The following is a 19,711-nucleotide window of genomic DNA, read 5'->3' as shown; positions in this document are numbered from 1 at the left end:
GACAGTGATAGCAACCTTGAGAGTAATTTTGTAAATAAACATGCTGTAAAGCCAAAAGTATTGCGAGTTTACTTCCAGTTTTGAAATGTGTTAGCCTTTCATTTGCCCTGTTCTCATTACAAAACATTTTTAGACACAAGGGTGTCTGTGCTAAGAGGAAATGCGATATCACATTCACTTAAAGCGAATGTGAAAAGAAAACTTGTGTCTGCAATGATTTTTTGTTTGGCCGTTTTTCTGGTTAAAATATATAAGCACATCATTAATGGCTAACCTTCTGACTTCTACCAGGATTATTTTTTTAATTCAGCTTTAGAGCTTTTTCCACATAGAAAAATTAGACTTTTTTGCACTATTGAACATTATTTGCAAAGAAATAAGAACTCTGTGGCTTGAGGCTGTGTAATAATATGAAATAATTTTGGAAATGATTTTGAAAGCTCAGAGCCTGAGCTCACAAGGGTCCAATACAAAGACAAGTGAAGGCCAAAAGTGGAGGAGGGGTGGTGGATCAGAGGGCCCTGAGCAACAGCCCAATCAGACATGAATAACCCATGTGTGAAATCATAAATAATTTACTGCGTATGCTTACTCTACCTGTCAGGACTAAACTTAGTAATTTACTGTTTATCTAACATACAACAGTATAATAAGTTTAAAGAAACTCAGTGAAGCTGATTCTAATAAAATATAGGAAACTAGAAGACTTTTTTTAAATGGTGATTACATATTTTCATTTTCATTCCTGACCCTGTGTTATGTCAGATTTTACTAGTTTATAGTGAAAACATATATACATCTTGTAAAATCTGTCTAAAAATGTAGCAACAACACTGATGAAAAAAAGCTTGTAAAATTGAATATGAAATGTTTATTCAAGAACACGCGCTGGCAAGTCAGCAGAGATTTTTAAGCAAATCCGAGCTTCTGTCAAATATACTAGTTTTCAAGTTTTCCTTTTCAGTTAATGTGAAATTGCAGAAGAAGGAAAAAAAAAGTATTTCTATTCTGAAAATAAGATCGATACTCACTATTCTTCCAATCACTGTTCAGCTGTGTGCATTTTATTTCTCTATATCAGTAGAATTGGCCCAGGCTGCATCAGCATGTGCAGCCACCGACTGAAAAAAATTGATCTTTTCAACCTAAACTGATAATTCTCCTGGGCTCTATCTCTGTGTGTCAGCCAATCCAACATTTTACTGTTGGACTTTCAAAAGGCATGGCTCCCCTTAGGCATACAAATGTGATTCACTGATAAATGTTCTAGTGAGTTACAGCCTGACTGGAAAGTGACAGAGTCACACAGTCTGATATGTACATGGCAATAAATCGACAAAGAGGGCTGTGTGTACATGGAGAACTGCACATTGTCACGGAAAAATACAGCATGCAAGTGTGCATTGTTGCGGACACACAAACACAGAGAATATAAGTCTTTGGGATGGTAAATCAGAATGCCAGCGCTGAACTTCAATTTCATTTCACGCCGTTGCTGTGCAGTCACATCATAACTTACAGCTGGTTGCTCACAAACACACACTTTAAAAACACACATGTGTGCACAAGTGAAGTCACAGACACACACTGATAAGGAATCATCCTCATATATGACAACAACAACAACAACAAACTTTATTTATATAGCACATTTAAAAACCAGTGGTGTACCAAAGTGCTTAACATACAAAAGAGTAAGATGAAGTAACAGGGAGGATGAAGGCTATAGCAAAGAACCAGCATGGTAGCATGTTAAATGGCATTAAAACACAGAGGCAAAAGAAATGCATATAAAAGCATAAAAGAACAAAATATATAAAGGATAAAACAGTCAAAAGATTTTTGGCAAGATATTCTGTGTAATGAAATGCTAACATACACACACATGCTTACACAGTTGGTTCACCACAATCAAAATTCATCAGTATTCCAATCTAGTCAAAAGGGTGTTCATGATAGTTTAATGGCTTGTAGCCTTGGTTACAACATAAATCTGTGCATATGAGTCTGTGACAAGGTCAAACTGTTTACATGTGAGAATTTGTGTGTTCAATATGGCTGCTGCTCCACCAGCTCAGAGAATATACCAAACTGACTTCACTGCAAAGAGTGTATATCTTACTAACCCTTTTCCATACCATGTAAGCTGATCAACATTGTTTTTGAAACACTTTAAACTAACTAACTACAAATGTGTTCTAATTAAAACCAGATTTTTAAAGTTGTACTTTCAAGTTTTATGCCATATGTGAACTATTGGAAGTCTTTTACAGCACTAGTTCAGTTTAGCCTATAACCTCTGAACTACATTTGCAAAATCAAATCATTTGAAACCCTTTTCCAGCTCAGAAAACCCGATGAGAAGTTTATCCTCTAAGTCAATGGCTGCACTTCATCCAAAGACATTTGACAGCAGAGCATTAGAAAGGTATAACACTGGAACTTTATATTTGAACAAGTAATTCTAGCCATGTTTAATCAGCTAATCAAACAGCACGGCTGCTCTTACTCACAAATATCCTCAGCGGTACAAGTCTAATGATAATTTGCCTTTAACTGATCTTTCTGGTCAAATAATTATTAATCACAGTCTAAGAAATGAAGACAATGAAGACAAGAATTGAAAAGGTGTCATTGCATTTCACATAAAGCAAACAATACAACACTGAGTCTTTGTGTGTCTTTGACTTTTTTCCCATAAAATGTCAATTTTTTTCTTACAATAGTCTTAACTACATTTGTGCTTGCTTTAACCTTGGCCTGAACTACTGTATTTGAACACTGTTTGTGTGTATGTGTGTGTGTGTGCATCCCAAGTGTATAATCTTATATGAGGTCACTTTTTTCATGATTACTGTGTGTATGAACTAGGATTGTGGTATGGCAGTTTCATGCATAGCAACATTGGAAACACAAGCAGATACTTATGATTAAACATTAGCAGTTTCATGATCATTGATGTGCATGTATTACCTTAAATGTTGTGATAGAATGCAAAGCTGTGCATATATATATCTTCTTTACTTCTGAACTGCATGTTAGATTTAAAATACATTTAAAAGTAACAAATTAATTCCCTTAAGAATCGTTGTAATTTACAATAATGAAATAATTCTATATGTACTATATTTTCTTAAACATTTATTGTGTTAGAATCCTAGTGTTATGCACTTGCCGTTGCACAAGTTTCTGTACACATGCTAATGTACATGTATATACATCACTATAAGTTAATCTGCCTGTGTTTGTTTATGTGGGCTCGTTGCTTAGTAAACAGCTCATGGAGTTAGATGTACAGCCAGTTGCTTTTTGGGTTTCTCTGAATGGTCTTGTTTTTCTTTAAATAGCCCCTGGACAGCAATACTGGATTGTCTTGCAGGTCTTAGCCAAAATATGACATTATGCTGGCTCTTTATCATTAAATCGTAATATACTGAAAACATCACAGGACTGCATAAGAACTGCAATGCCCTCAGTGCCCACATTTAATGCAAAGTTCAAGTTTCCTGGCAAGAAAAAAATGTTGAGAAACTAGCCTTCCCTTGGGCCCTGATGGTGTGGTGTACGTGCGGGTGCACACACATTGAAAGAAACTTACCACATTACATTTTCAAGCATTTCAAATGTAATATATGTGGTATTTTTTTAAAACCCTGAACTTGTGACTTGAATTATGCATTCACTGTTTTGTTTGTTTTACTTTTAAGCTGTGGTGTAACTTTTTTTTTAGGTTGCGCTTAATGTTTGTGTTGTTGGTGGTAAGCATGAAAAATAGCAGATGAAATGACATTAAATCATGAATATAATGCTAGCAGCATGCCATTGACGTGGTTCATTTTTGGACTCTGGTGTTTCAACTTGAAAGGAGAGAAAACAAAAAAAAAACTCGCACTAATATAATTCATCAGATTGAATCCTGTTTTTAGTTCCAAAATTGCGTACTTTTGGTTGCTAGATGAGAGGTTTTGGAGGTAGTCAATAAATGATCTTTTCTTAAGGCTCCAGGGTAGTTATAAGCTCTGTATATACTTAGGCAGTCTCAACTGGCTTCAAACCAAATGAAAAGAATAATAAGTAAAATTAGTAACACTAAATCTTTGTGAAGGACATTTGTGGTTCATATTCTCATTTAGCAGAGAAAACCAGTGTTCTACCACTGCGTAAAGTGCCCTGTCTATTACCAAGAGAACAATAGCACTTGAGTTGAATGCCATTATGGTTATTAGGCCTGCTTGTCTAGATGGTCATGAGGCATGAGGACATTATGCAGGGCAGTCTACGTATACGCGAGTGAGTACATGATTGTAATCATAAGTATCTGCTTGTGTTTCCACTGTTGCTATAAGGTGTATTATGCATGAGTGGCATGTTAGAAGACTACTGATCACTGATATACCATGAATGAATACTGAAGTTTCAACACAATTCATATGGCAGCATCAAGGTCAGAGGGAGCGAAAGTAATGGAGAGGAGAGAGCAAAAGATGAGCAATGAGATATACAGAGGGGGGACAAGATAAGAGAGACACAGTGAGAATAACTCTCAGAAGGATAAACAAAAGCAGACACAGAGGTAACAGCAAGCATCCCTACAGCAGATAGTAGTACTACAGCATGGAGGGCTCACGGACATTATCATATGTTGATTTTTGGTATATTAAGACTCCATAAGACCATTTTATCTGTGCAACTGGAGCTTGTATGACTGAAGGACTAAGCTTAAAATCCTGATAAAGTTAATTCTCTAGTGCCATAAACTACACAAGTTATCCAAACTGTTCAAGTGGATCAAATGTAACTTCAGTAATACGAATTCACACTTGATTTAATACCACATTGAACATTTTTAATCCTTAAATATTTAGCAGAACACTCTGTGTTTATCAGCCCCCAGCTGAGAATAGTCAGTAGTTATAACTGTACCAGCTGAGGACGTCTTTAACTCTGTCTCGGAATCTGTGACTTCCTGATGAGTGGGAAGTATAGCGACACAAAGCAACGAGGAGAAAAATCTTTCGGGTTATCTGAATAAGTTTAACTAAGACGAATCAACAGGAATCAACAGCTTGAATGCACTGAGCCCAGAAAATATAATTCTGGTACACACTGGACACTGTTTGTGAATCATCATCAGCTAACAGGACAAGTTGAAGTTCAAAGCAGGTCATTGATACAGGCAGATGGGGGGGAGTGACACATAGACAAGGATGGAGGATGAACGATAAAGATAGAGACTGACACAGAGAGTGAGAGGAGAGGAGGAGAGTGTTGATAGGACAGAAGAAAGACAAGGAGAAGTGAGAGGACAAAATGAAATGGAGAGAGATGGAGAGGGAGCAAAGGCGAAAGATGTGACTGGATATTTGAAAGGACTGAGGCAGTGAGAAGGTGATGTAACCTGAGAAGATACAAAGGATTGGATGGGGCATTGAAGGGGACAGGAGAGGTTAAAGAATCATTGCTGTACATAGACGGGTACTGACCTTCACAAAAACAAGAAATGCTAAGTGCAAAAACTTTGTAAGGGGTAAGCTCTCACCAGGGACTTCATTTTTCTTTCAGCTACTAATAAAAACTTCTTTCTGATGAAATCAGTTGGATGACATTCATGACTTTCCACTTCTATTCTATTAACAACTCAGTGTCAGTGTTCAAATCAGTTTTGAAATGACTTCTGTGCCTTTAATAAGTAAGAATTACTATTACAAGTTACCAGTAATCACACAATATATTCTGCAGTTAGTTGGTTTGAAAGCGCAATGAATGACCACTGACTTAAAATTCAAGGTCTCTTCTCTTCTCTTCTCTTCTCTTCTCTTCTCTTCTCTTCTCTTCTCTTCTCTTCTCTTCTCTTCTCTTCTCTTCCTTGTCACATGAAGCACCAGGGCACCAGCATCATCATCAAAGCTAACATCAAAGTCAAACTTTAAGGTTTATGCTAAGATGCAAATAGCTTTTTATGTAAATAAAGTCACACAAACTTGTTCAAAGTAAGTTGACAGAGAAGGAGATCAAAGGAATTGGCATTTCTTGCCACTGACATGCATATGCACACACATTATTTGGCAAATTTGGAGGGCGAGCGTGGAGATGGCTCGGGCGGACAGCAGAAGAAAAAAATGATAATAATAGAAAAAAAAATGAAGATGGCATGAATCACAGAGAATTACAAAAAGAAAGGGTTAGTGAGGGGTAATGAACGGCGGAATGGAAGACGAAGAGAACAAACAGCGTTGGGTTAATGTTAATGGGGACAAGGATCTTGTCCCCATTAAATATAGATGGCTCTGTTATGGGACATGAAATATACATGAAACACTGGGTTGGCATCTGTATCAGCTGTGTTAAGAAGCATGTCTGAGTAGATTGAGAGATGGAAGCTAGCTCAAGTGAAAAAAAAAGGCATTGTGGTGAGAAACAAAGGTGGGTGGGGAGAGACACACAAAGAAAAAGTCTAGGAAAGAGACATCAGACCAAGACAAGGATCTTGACAGCATTTGATCTACAGCCAGTAGAGGCAGCACCCCCCCCCTCCCCCCCCCTGTTCATAGAAGAGGGCTTTTACAGAGATGGAGATCAATATTTTATTGTTGTTTCTTGTTGTGCTGTTGATCCCCAGTGTTAAGTGTTAATCTGAGGTCTTCAGTCTCTGTGGTCGTGGCATGCCCCATGAGGCTTATCAACACAACAGGGCTACTAACCCCAGTGTTTGGCGAGAACACCCATTAGGCTCACATATAACCCCTAACCCTGGAGGTCACAGACCTGACTACTTTCCTGACTGGGCATTGCTGTTAGTTAACAGAAGGCTAAAGGCATCAACGAAAAGACACGTCAGAATCGACTTTCTCTTTCAAAATTTGATAGAAATAGTCACAGAAAGTTGTTTGTGTTTATGGACATGCTTTGTTTTGGGGTTTTATTTGTCAGTCCCCACATTTTTAAAATATATTTCAATTATAGATCACAATGTATTGTTTGTCTGTAGCAGAAATGTTGTCTTTTTTTTTCTTTTTTTTTTTTTTTTTTTTTTTTTTTTGCCTGTCCCGTTTGGCTCTTTTGCCATCAGAATTATTGTCTAAAGGCAAAGAAAGATGCCCAACGGATTTACTTTACCAAATTGACCATCCCAGCCTTGCCATAATGGTCCATTTGATTCACCTTTTATTGTTTATTTTATTTTCACTTACTGAATGGCGACTTGACTGGGGGAAAGAAGGGGAGAAAGAAAGAGGGAAAGAGAAACAGCTGAGAAGAGGGACGGGGGAGAAGGGCAAAAAACAAAAACCAACAGAAGGGCAGAAAAAAAAATGCATATATCGATCACCTGGATCACCTGCTGAGAAAGAAAAAAGAAAACAAGCAGAAGAGAACAAGAGTAATAGAATAAACAACATCACAATGATATATGGGAATATGACAGTAAATACTAAATATTAAACATTATTGTGCAGCACATAAGATCAACAGAACACAGTGTGCTTTGAGGTAGGAGCCAAAAAGGGTGTAGTTTGTGGGTGTGATCACCCGTGTGTACACCTGTGAGCATGAATGCGCTTGTTTTTTGTTTTTATTTAAATGTTGTCAAGAGCTTTCTGCGGGGATGTGTCAGTCTGCCAATCAGGAAATTGAGATGTGAAATAGCAACTGTTATATTTTTGCCCAAACCATCTTTTTTCCAAACCTAACTAGGTAGTGTTTAATACCTAACTAGAACATTTTAAAATCATAATGCAACTGAGTTGTGAAAATCTGTCCCTTAAGGATTCTGACGTGAGCAGCAAAATGATTCATGTCACTGCCAAAATTTTAAACTTTGTTCCATAAAGTAGAAAATATATTTTTTGTGTACACAAACAAACATATATGAAAGCAATTTAGAGAGAGAATTAGTGTCCAGAAACACACACACACACACACACAGAAAAAATAACAAAAGAATAAGAATAGATTAATTGGAAGTGTGTTGAATCCTGAATTGGAAGTCTGTGTTCAGTTGCCAAGGGCCAACATGCACACAGGGCAGTAATTACACTGCACAGATATTTTAGTGGTTATTAACTGTTGCTATCCCCAGCACTTAATCATTGTCTCTGTCTCTTTTTAGCTGATAGGATCCAGTATGGACGAATAGGCAGTGATGTCACCATGCAGTGTGGCTCCCTGGACAATGATGCATCAGTATCATGGAAGATGAATGGGACATATGTGAAGGCCCAGCACAGTCTAGAAGGCCCCAGACTGATCCTGACTAACGTGTCCCTGAACCATACTGGACTCTACACTTGTTTTCAGAAGCAAGATGATGACAAACATGAAGCCATCTTTCTCCAAATTGGAAGTAAGTACAGTAGCTTACTTCCAATAGGACAGGCGCATTTGCCCTCTAAGTGTTAAGGATGAGACATGACACATTTTTAATCATCCCGAAGGGAAAGTGAGTGATTGCAGACATAAGATGGAAAGACAAACAGTGAATAAAATAAGAAAGTAGTAAAATAAAATAAGCTACTCTTGATGCCATTGGGATGTCAACAAAAAACAAAAAGAAAAAAAACCCCAACAACATAGAAACAAGTATGACACTGCTGATAATTTCAAAAGTAATCTGATAAAAATGTGATAAGAATAATGGCTATAGATGCCCTGCTTAGTCTTACTTCAGCTATGTTTAAGTAGCTTTCTGTGTAATGTAAAATTACTCAAGAAAGTAAAGTAACAAGATGGTAAAATGTACACATAAATGAGAATTGTGATGAATCCTAAAATATAAGCTTCTTTAACACACGGTGAGGCTGTTACTATTTTTATCGTTGTTGAGGGCTGTCTCTTAACAAACTGAATTAAGTCAATTAGCTTAACCTTATTAGCACTAGCTGTCATTAATGCTTATATTTTATGTCTCCATGGAAATTTGCCAGAGTTTTGTTGTTCCATTAAGAATTTATAACTAAATGTATGATACCATTCTTTCAATATAGAGCATCAAATAATGAAGAAACAAGTACATTTTATGTCTTTAACACATTTAAAACCAAATGACTTTGCATTACATTACTACTATTACTACTACTAATAATAATGATAATCAGTGCAAATAAAAAATCTGCTACATACATTCAAACCAACAACAACCCTAACCCTCCAACCACAATTCCAACTTCAGCTGCTTCCGAAGCTTGACAAAAAAAGGTCTAAATATGTGATCAGCTTAGACTGAAAGATAGTCACAGTCGATGCTTGTGATATCATTTGTGATATCATTCCAGCCTTAGTGGAATCACAGTAGAGGCCCTTTTGAAATAAGCTTTGAGTGCGGGATGGTCAGAGCTTATAAAACCTGCGACCATCCCTGCAATCAACTGTGTCTAAAGACTGAGGAATATTACTTAAGAAGCTGAATCCATTCTATTGACTAGTCACAGGTCCTGATGTTATGACTTTGTATTAACGACTGTGAGGGTCAACATACAGCTGGCTAACAAATTTCCAGATTCTTTTTGTTCCGTGCAAAGTGAGCACTTCAGCTAAATGACAATTTTAATAGTACGCTGTAATGTTTGAGGGGCTGTTTCATTCAAATTTTAAATGCCAATATAAAACTTGAATTGTTGTGATAACAATCTTTACAGTAGATCTGCTGCCAGCTGACCAGTTCTTATGAATAGCTGTTAAAATTATATTTGGTCTATTTCCTGTTATGGTGTGCATAATCGTAATAATCATACGAAAAGTAAATGATGTCACTTTTAATGGACTGCCATGAGGGTTTGTGAGTTGGCATTGGCCTCATTTTAAATCCATTATTTTCATGGTGAAAGTTTTATGCACTTATTCTTTGCATAATAAGTGTGTTGGATGGAGTGGTAAATGGCAAGACGATGACTTGAATGAAATTGCCTTTGTTATAAATTGCTTTATTGACTAAGCTGAACAGTTTATATGACAATGAAAAGAAGAACCCCAGAAGTAATTTCATTAGTTGGTCTCTATTTAAGTTAAACGTTAATCTTAGTACATGCTTTTTGTGTGGTATACTGGTATAGCTTACAGGATGTCCAAATATTTGAATATTTATAAATTTTAATAATGATTTTAATGACAAGCGATTTCTCTAACCAGCAGATTAGCGTTCTGCCTTATTTATAATACATCACATAACTTATTCACAGTTATTATATTTATCATCCTCCATCCATTAGCTTGGCTGTTATTTTTGAATTCATCTGTCACTGCAGTTCTGCCTCATGACAGATTGAATGTCAATCTTAAATGACAGATCGAATAAAAACAATGTTCAGTCAACAGTGAATTATTATCTACTTACTGTAGTTAAAAAAAAAAAAAAAGCAGGGACATTATCTCTGCTGGGCAGTGTTTGTTCACATGAAAATGATCACTCTGTCTTCCCTCCTTTTCAGTCTGTTAGTAGTAAAAGGAATAGACAACATTTTAAATTACATTTTTTACAGAAATCACACTTTAGCTGCAAGAAGGCTAGAGAGTGAAATTAAATATCTTCTTGGCATCAGTCACAGTAGGCTACTTCAGAACGGTGGCAAATTTTGATACACAGCACATGATTCATCACTCCAAGGGGGGGAATAGCCCATACAGCGTTCATCTTTCCGACACTCTTGTGTTATTGAGTCCACCACAACTCTATTTTTGAGAAAAGCAAATTGAAAGACAGGTCGACCGGTTCATTTATCTCATTTGTGCCAGGTGAAATGTTAAAATGTCTTTCGTGAATCATGCATACAAATAACCGATCCAAAAAAACAAACAAATAAAATAAATAAACACTCAACGGTTAAAGATATTTATGAAAAAGCGGTCAGCTCACGTCCCCTTTAGCTAAACAGTAAACCATGCCAGTATGATTCCATCCACTTGTCAACAGAACCAATAGAGGCCAAACACACAACCCATCAAGATTTTATCCCAGTGCTGATGTTAAATGTTACATTTCCAAGCAAATGTTTGATGAATGAGACTATATGAGCGCATGACAGTTTGGTTAATCATATCAGCAGTGATGAATTACACAATGCTGAAGTAATACTGATTTAATGACTTTTATGTTATGGCAAATTATGTCAGCGGGGGGAATGATGCAATTCACAAACAGGCCAGGATATGTGTGTATGTTTAGGTATGTATAAAACAGAGAGAGAGAGAGCCTTAGACGGACAGATGGAAACAGTATCTGTGTACAAACACATGTGAAAGACTGGAGCTGCTTTTCTGCTATCAAAATGACACTTTGTGTGTGAGAGACAAACAGAGTTTTATTTTATTCATTCATCAAGGGTCAGATCCTACTTTGCTAACCTACTTTTAGCACTGAATCTAACTGTCTCAATAACAGTCTGTGATTTTATGACACGTTCAAGATACGTTGGGGTGGCAGCAACTGTAACTCCGCATTGCTAAATCTCTTCTGTCTGTGTTTTATTGTCTGTTATGACTGCGACTTTGTTTTCTGGCTACATTTTTTTTCATTATGTTAACTGCCACCTACACAACTTTAAGTGTTGTGCAGCTACAGTGATAATGACATCATGACAGGCTACACTTGTTCTGATTACCATCATGATGGTAGTTTGATTTTATGCAGCGTTTATTACTTACACTGGGGGCTTGTTATGTTTCACACAGATAGAAGTGTTATCAGGAGAATAGCACAGAGCCATCTGTTTATGCTTTTTAGTTTTTCTCCTTCACTCTTTGTCTCTCAAACTTTTTTGATTATCTCTCATCTTTCTTATCTTGCCTTTCGTTATTCTTCATACGTATGTGTGCGTGTGTAAAGCAACCTTGTATGACGTCCTTATTTTCCCACTCTTTCTAGCATCCATCTATCTACGCCGGCTTTTTCATTTGTGTTAGGCAGCATCGCTTGGCTTTGTGTTTACACTGGTTTGCATTAGGAACACTAGTGTTATGCTATGTGTGTATGCGCGCTTGGTCCACCTTCACACCGAATTTATGGACTGTGTCAACATAATGTTAGCACAAGGAGACAGCACTTGTTTGTGTTGAGTTTCATGTGGAAATATAGTGCTGCTTTGATGTCTGTTTCTTTTCCCATTTGTATTATTTCACCACTGTATATAACTGTTAGTTTACATTCTCTCTGTTACTTTGTTTTAAAAACTGTCCATCTCCTCATCCACATGCATAAACAGAGAGACACACAAGGAAACTTCAGCACCCAAGTACTCAGTGACGTCTTTAGACTGTATCTTCAGAATAAGACGTGATGTTAACTGGTAAAGGGGGTAACATAAAGCTGGTAAAATAAAAAGTGACATATGGTTTAAAAAAATACAATAGAAAATGAAAGAGTACACCCAGTAAAATTTCATTATAATTTAATTAGCAAGCGGTCATAAAACACTGAAGCGCTTGTGGGATAGTGCATCCTTTGCTGTCACAACAGTGAAGTTATTGCTGCCCTCCTCTTCTCTGGCTTTGTCCATTCTTGTATGTATTGCTGTTTTTCAATGACCGTCAGCTAAACAATTTATAGTATAGCAAGATGAGCTGCACCCAACCAGTTATTAAGCCTCCCAGCAAACACAGTATTAACAGCATAGCATCATATATCCAGCCACTCACCTGTCAGCTGCATTATACTGCTAGTGAGAACCAGCTGCACTTTATGCAAGTTTTAGACATAGTCTATGTGCAACTTGGTTATATCACAAAGAAATAACTTAAAGTTTACATCTTCTGCAAAAGGATGTTCCATGGTTAAAATTATCAGGGAGATGGAGGAAAGTACGGAAGGACCTTTTCTTTAGGGAAACATTTTACATATGATAGCATACAAGTCAATTTCACTGAAAGCTCTACTACATGATGATAACTCTTTGAAAAATGTTTGTATTGACTTAGTTCAGATGTAACAACTAGATAAACTCATCTGTTCAATTGCAGTACTTAATGTACAGTGTGACGGTTAATTACTGAGGCTTATTTTGTAGGAAACATGAGTACCTGAGGAAAAAAGGTTTTATTTAACCCTCCACACTCCAACAGAATTCTACTAAAATGTTCTTGACAATTTTGAAGAAAAGGGAGAAACTGGTGAATATTATAAACACTCATATTTAGCAAAAAAAAAAAAGCTTAAAGAATTTACAGAAATCTTCTTATTTATTCTTTATATTATTGAAATTATCTATTGCCAGCAGGATTACACATGTAAATCTTCCATCTGTGCCCAGCTAACAACTAGTCGGCTAAAACAACAACAAATTGTTTTAAGATAAAGTTAGACTCAAGTGTTTAGAAAGTCATACTGTGAGAGTCTGATGATGCTAGTTTTATTTCAGATAAAGTGTTATCGACAACAGCTAAGTCTTGTAAAAACAACCAACCTTACTGACAAAAAAGTTTGGGATATCCTCAACACTTCACAGACTCGTCGATCAATGTCAGACTTCTTTCACAAAGTTTTATAGACTCAGATGCTACAGATGAACAGAAGCACTTGAGGTGACTTGGGAGTAAACATAAAAAAGGGGTTGTTATGGGATACAGAGGGTTAAATATACAATGTAAAACATATATAATTTGCGAATGTAATCAAAGTTTTGAGGGTTTTTTTAAAATTATTATTATTACCAAAAAAAGTTCACCGAAAAAAAATCATTCAACGTATGTAAACCACCTCTTCACCAAATGCAGTGGCAATGAATAAATTCTGAATGATGGGCGTTTAAGAGACTGACAGTCAGAAACCCCAGTTTGAAAACTGAGATGGACCACTTCTTCTTTCCTTCCATTTAGAGGTAACTTTTCTCACAACTTTGAAATGATAGTGATTATCACCTTAAGAACATGCAACACACACATGAGTGTCTAAAAGCATTGTTACTATTGACTCCCTGTTTTTAGAGCCCATAATTCAGCTACTCAGTCAGTATGCCACTCAGAATGCCAGCTGAGACGATACAAAACCAGCCCCTGCCCGCAACCACTCCTCCGCTTCCATTACTGTAATGACAACATTTTAAACATGTACAATGAAGAAAAGCATTCATCTTGCAAGCAAGAATTGTGTCTGTATAGTAATGAATTTATACCACAAATCATCACACAAAAAAAGAGGGATCTAGGTTTGGCACCCATTCTCGTAAACAAATCCAGTTTGAGCTGCTCTCAGATCATAGCAATGACATTATGTAAACAGTTGCTTTTTTTTCTTAATGCTACAAATTGCAACCGAAGTCTTAACCACTAGTGTTGGAGTATCGAGTTGATTTGTTTAACCCATGTGCATGTTGCTGTGTGAGTGTGGTTAGTGCTCAAAAACCATACTTGGAAGACCAGAAATGGAACAAAATATGCAGTCATTCTTTCCCTGCTTCTTAATTCCAAGTCCAGTCTATCCTTGATCAATAAGGGGTGTGTAAATCACCATTTGAATTAGGCAGCAGGACACAATACCATTCCATACTATTGGTGTGTCTTTTTTTTAGTAGATGCAGTACTTGTATTTGTAGATGCAAATAGAAATAACAACTAAAATGATATTTACTTATAGCTGTTTACTATAGCTCTTGTTGTTGTCCCATTCAAAGAGTATAACTTTAGTATATTTAACATGAGTTTAATTAAGCTCACATGACACTTTTAGATGACACTTTTTGAATAAATATGATAATGGATAGCACAAAATGTGACCAATGAAATGCCATACCACACACTGAGTGTTTTCAACCTCCTAATACAAGAAGGTGTGATTTCTGTCGTTAGAGTCATGTGCATCTCCATCCTCAGGCAACTTATTTCTACACAAACACACACAGACACACCATGAATTGATGTCTTATTCCTTTCCCTGGGTAGCTTGTTTTGGTGCGTAACCCCCCCCTCCCACACGCACACACATACACACACTCGCACTCAAGGGACCTGTGCTACATTGCTGGGTAATGGAATTGTCTTGTCTCCTTGCAGACAGATCGCTACAGAGGAGGGTGAACCCATAAAGCTCCTCTGAGACTTCCTGTTTAACCAGGAAGTTGCCCCCACATGTAAGGGCACTGCAAGAACTACTTTTCTTCCTTTTTAATTACTCTCCTTGCGTGTCCCAGTATCCAGTCAATCATAGTCAATGGAATCATTGAGGATTCACACAGGCTTAGAATTTTATTCAATAGTCTAGCCAAAGCGCATGCTCTCTCATGTCATTTTTTTTTAAAAAATTCTACAAGACCAGTTGCCCCAGTCTGTCAAAACAGAGTAAAATGAGTATTTTTAAGTCAGTCAGTTTAAATACATGTTCAAAGAAATAGCATAATCTGATTCATATGTAAATCAGATTGCTTGGTTTGATTTTTTTTTGTAGTGTAGTCAATTGTATAGTATAAGTTCCTATATTGCGTGAAATGTTAGATATTTATCAATAGAATAAAAAAAATTACTTATGAAGAAAAGAGTTATCCTGTCTTCACAACATTATTTTATTTATAAAGTATGGGAAAAAGTTTTAGTACAGATATCTGACCAAAGTCTGCAGTGCCACCAAGTGTTTTGAGTAAATCCAATAATTTCTGCTGCAGGATTAGTGTTGTAGCTGATCTCTGACTCCTGGAGTAAAAACAACTCTTTCCTTTAGGAAACAGTGAAAAACAAAAGCACACACTAGGAGAGGCTTAATGAGATAATCATACAGATAAGAGTTATTTATCCACATCTTAGTTACCTCCCTTACAATATTAATCATGACCATCATTGTCTTCTTTCTGTCTTTTTACTCCAGTTTGTCCTCTGTTGTTCCGCTCTACATCGCAAATTTCTCCCTGCACCATTTTTTGCTCTACTTGCAGGACAACAGTAATTCCCATCAGTTTATTGTAGCAGAAAACCATAACAAATGGGAAAATGGCCCTGGCTTAAGAAGTCAAATGGAAGTGAATACATGTATGTGTATGAAATAGTGTATGCATTCTTTCACTCTCACACACATACATTCTTCTTTCACACACATATATTTTCACTCTCACATAGTTTTATTTAAATTTTTATGTTTAGATATTTTTATTCTCATGTTTACACATATTTAACACACATTGCAATATTGTGCTCTCTTATACATGTATTTTAATGTACATATTTACAAATTTTCACTCTAACATACATGCATTTTCATTTATGCATTCCTACATGTTGCGCTCATTTACATGCATTCAATATGCATTTAATCTCACAAATAATATATGTATGTAAGAAGAGAATGCATACATGTCTGAAGAAAATATATGTATGCAAGAGAATAATGTATGTGAATGAAGGAGTTTAATGGAAACGGAAGGCTGGGTGTCTTTACCGCTGTAATTGGCTGAGAAGCACGCGCAGGTCACTATCAAGTGTCTGACAGCATGGAGGGGGGAGAAGAAACTCCAGTTCTTCAGCAAGTTATCTATGGCGTCATGTTTGTGCCACTATTCTGAGCGCACGTAAAAAAAATTTGAGCGCAAGTAAAAAAAAGTTTGCAGGTGCAAGTGTTGCATTTTGAGGAGAAATTTATTTTGAGCGAAGAAAATTTAAATTTGAGTGAACAAAATTCAGTGCTGTGTGCAAAAAATGTATTTCAGTGTTTGCTATTATCCACACACACACACACTCAATAGCAGCCCCTCTCGCTCAGTTTTTGTATTTGCGCTCGCTCGCAATGTGTTGCTCGTGCGCGTTCAACTCTTTGTGTACGCCTTTATATTTGTGCCACAAAACCAGCCAATCACAGACTTGGATGCAAAGATATCTGATTGGCTGTTCTGGTCTCCAATCAGCTTGAAATGACGAAATGCAATATCCCAGAATCTATTTCGTCCAAAACTCAAACGAGGCAGTGGCGGAGGAACACAGAGTGGCGGAGTTTGAAATATTACTCTTTCTGGGTCACAAAATAAACTTTTAAGATATTTTCATGCGAGAATGGTCGTGTGTAAACTTCGAATACCTGCTCGATTCATCAAGACATCACATATTTCCATAAGTGCTCTAACGTTTTTGGAGATGCCTTACATTTAGTCTGTGTCAGACTGAGGATAATGTTTTCTGAAGTTAGAGTAGAAAAGAGTACATGTAGACAAATACACATCATTGTAGACATAATATTGGCATAATATTTTAATATCCCACCTCCACAGTTGTGGCCATTCATCACCCCCCATCATTCTTACCCATGAAGCATATTTTACTGTCATTTTTTTTCTTCCTCATATCTTAACATTCTGCCCCAATCCTGTTTTTTTTCTTTTTATCTCATTCTTGTCTTTCTCTTTCTCTCACTAATCCTCTTACACCGCGCCTAGTCTGTCCCATTTCACCTATTGCTTTGTCTTTTCCTTTTCATCTTTGTCCATGCGTTTCAGTCTGTACAACTTTTTACTAAAAGTCTCACACTTTTCTCACACTTTTTCCCATCTTAATGTTTACTATTAAGACCAGAAGAAGTGTATAGTATGTAGTACATTAGTCAGTATACATGTGTATCTACAGCCCACAATATCTTAGTACTACTGAATTTGAATCTGTATAGATTTTTTCTCCCTAAGTGAAGACTGGTATTTAGAAATCTGGCTGCCTGATGGGCTTAAATACAGGACATGTTTATAAGTCTCAAAAGGTAATATTCATTTAAAAACACTGGCAGGCTACGAAGTTAACATTAACTTTGAAGCTGAACAGAGTTATAAGTTGGCTACATTTAGGGAAAATATTCCTGGGAAGAAGATGAAGTGGTATAAGAAGACCAGCTGCATACATCTGAGCTTAGTTTTAGGAACCGAGTCTTAATAGTGCAGGCAGAAAGCAAACTCCAGTATCTTATTTGTAGGACTTAGAAACTGCACATGCACTTATGAAACGTGTCAAAAATATTTTATTTATAAATTGTATACTCTTTCAAAAAAGCCTGATATGTCAGTATGGTTAATTAGCACTGGGGTTTGTTACAAATAGTGAGGTATTTTAAGGACATTCACAGTAATGTCCTTAAAATACCTCTGAGCTGTCAGAGCACCGTATTATTTTGGTCGTCTGGGTGATTGCATCGGAACTTCTTTGGCATTTTGGATCTGCTTGGTCTGCCAAAGCGTTTAATGTAAAGTGACATCCACCTGAATACTTACAGGTTTCTCAGCAAAGCATTTTATTGAAATGAGATGTGAGAAAGTTAGTGTTGATTCTTCACAGAAATGCAACTAAAATTACAAGATCAGTGCCTTTAGAAATGGCAAATTTGGTGTTACAAGTATACAAGTGAGTTTTGTCACAAACAACAATGCTCAGCCAAGAGCATGGTTGTAAGAGTCCTACATCCGTTTCACAAACATGAGACTCATTGTTTTGCTTCTGGTAGCATAGCAAATAGAGCATCACTTCTAGTCTCCTAAAATTCTGCTCCTTGGCCCTATTAAATTTCCAATGCTCCAGCTTCGTTCCACTTGCATGCTCTGCATGAAAAAACACCATGAAGTATATCGGGTAATTGGCAGTGTGCTATTGGTGCTGCCATGCCTGCCCTAAACGTTTTTTTCTCCCCCTTTTGCCAGCCTCACACCTTCTCCAACATTCTCTGGTCAATCTTGAAATGGATTGATGGATATATTCTTATGATTAAATTTTGATTTTTCATCACTTCCTCCATCTACACAGTCAGAGTTAACTTGTCCCTTCACTGACTCTTTCTCATACTCTTTCTCATTTCTTCCCTTTACTCCTGTCCTCCTCTTCCCCCAACTTAATCTTGCCCTCCTTTGTCTTTTTCTTTCTGTCTCTCCTTCAGAGCCTTGATTTTTTTTAAGCCAGTCCATTAATTTTTGGTTCTGTTAGATTTTGATCAAACTTCTGATAAAAAGGATTAATTGAAGCAAGCCAAAATCCATTGTGTTCCCTCCCTTTCTCTCTCTCCCTGTGTCACTCTATTTGCCTTTCCTAACTCTAATCTCCCTTTCTCGCTGTAATTACCCATCCAGAGGTAGTGGAATAAACCAAGTGATGCAATGTATTATTATCTTGTCTTCTCTGTTTGCTCCGCTTTCCTACAGTTGACATGCAATAAAGCACAAATGTCTTTGCTATGTGACCGTGTGTGTGTGCGTGTGTGTGTGTTGAATGTAGCTACTGCTGTCTATGGGTGCCTTTTTGCATGCTTCATAATAATTTGTCACTGGCTGTCACAATGTGTTTTTGTGTGTCTGCTAAGAAGCAAAAGCCCTGTTCACGCTGTTGTCCAGTAAAATAGAAAATTCTGGGCTGTCTTGGCCCTTTTATGATCTCGTGTGTTTGTGTGCTCGCGTGTACATGTGTGCGTGTGTGTGTGTGTGTGTGAAGGCAAAAGAGAAAGCGAGAATCAGTAGGAAGGAGTGACTGTGACCAGAAACTATTCCCCCTGGCTCAATGTCCATCAGTGAGGTTGAATAGTTTGCTCCACTGACGTCAAGCAACTGAGGAATGGTCAGATATCCATGAAAATATGCTCAATGGCCATTCTTGTGTGTATGTGTATATGAGTGTGTGTGTGTGTGTGTGTGTGTGTGTTGTGTTCTGTGTGCGCGTGCCTGTGTCTGTGTGTCCAAATCACAAGAAATGTAAAATGTTTTGAAAGGTAACACTGTCCTCCTTCTGCTGACCCTTTCAGCCAGGCATGTCACACAAGTTCAGTCTAATCCACCTGAAAATAGAACTT

At 37.0% G+C, this 19,711-nt stretch overlaps 1 protein-coding gene across 5 annotated transcripts in view; it reads left to right on the top strand.

The window, feature by feature from the left end:
* The window catches only part of cntfr (ciliary neurotrophic factor receptor), a 241,089-nt gene that overhangs the window by 124,710 nt on the left and 96,668 nt on the right, over window positions 1-19,711 (top strand). For all 5 annotated transcript variants that reach the window (XM_042229066.1, XM_005943721.3, XM_042229067.1 and 2 more), the window contains 1 exon segment: window positions 8,108-8,341. In XM_042229066.1, coding sequence (XP_042085000.1) covers window positions 8,108-8,341 — 234 coding nt within the window.

Source organism: Haplochromis burtoni, unplaced genomic scaffold (assembly GCF_018398535.1).
Source record: "Haplochromis burtoni strain Fernald_Lab_line unplaced genomic scaffold, NCSU_Asbu1 Contig_377, whole genome shotgun sequence".
Classification (NCBI taxonomy): Eukaryota; Metazoa; Chordata; class Actinopteri; order Cichliformes; family Cichlidae; genus Haplochromis; species Haplochromis burtoni.
This window is presented reverse-complemented; position numbering and strand designations above follow the sequence as displayed.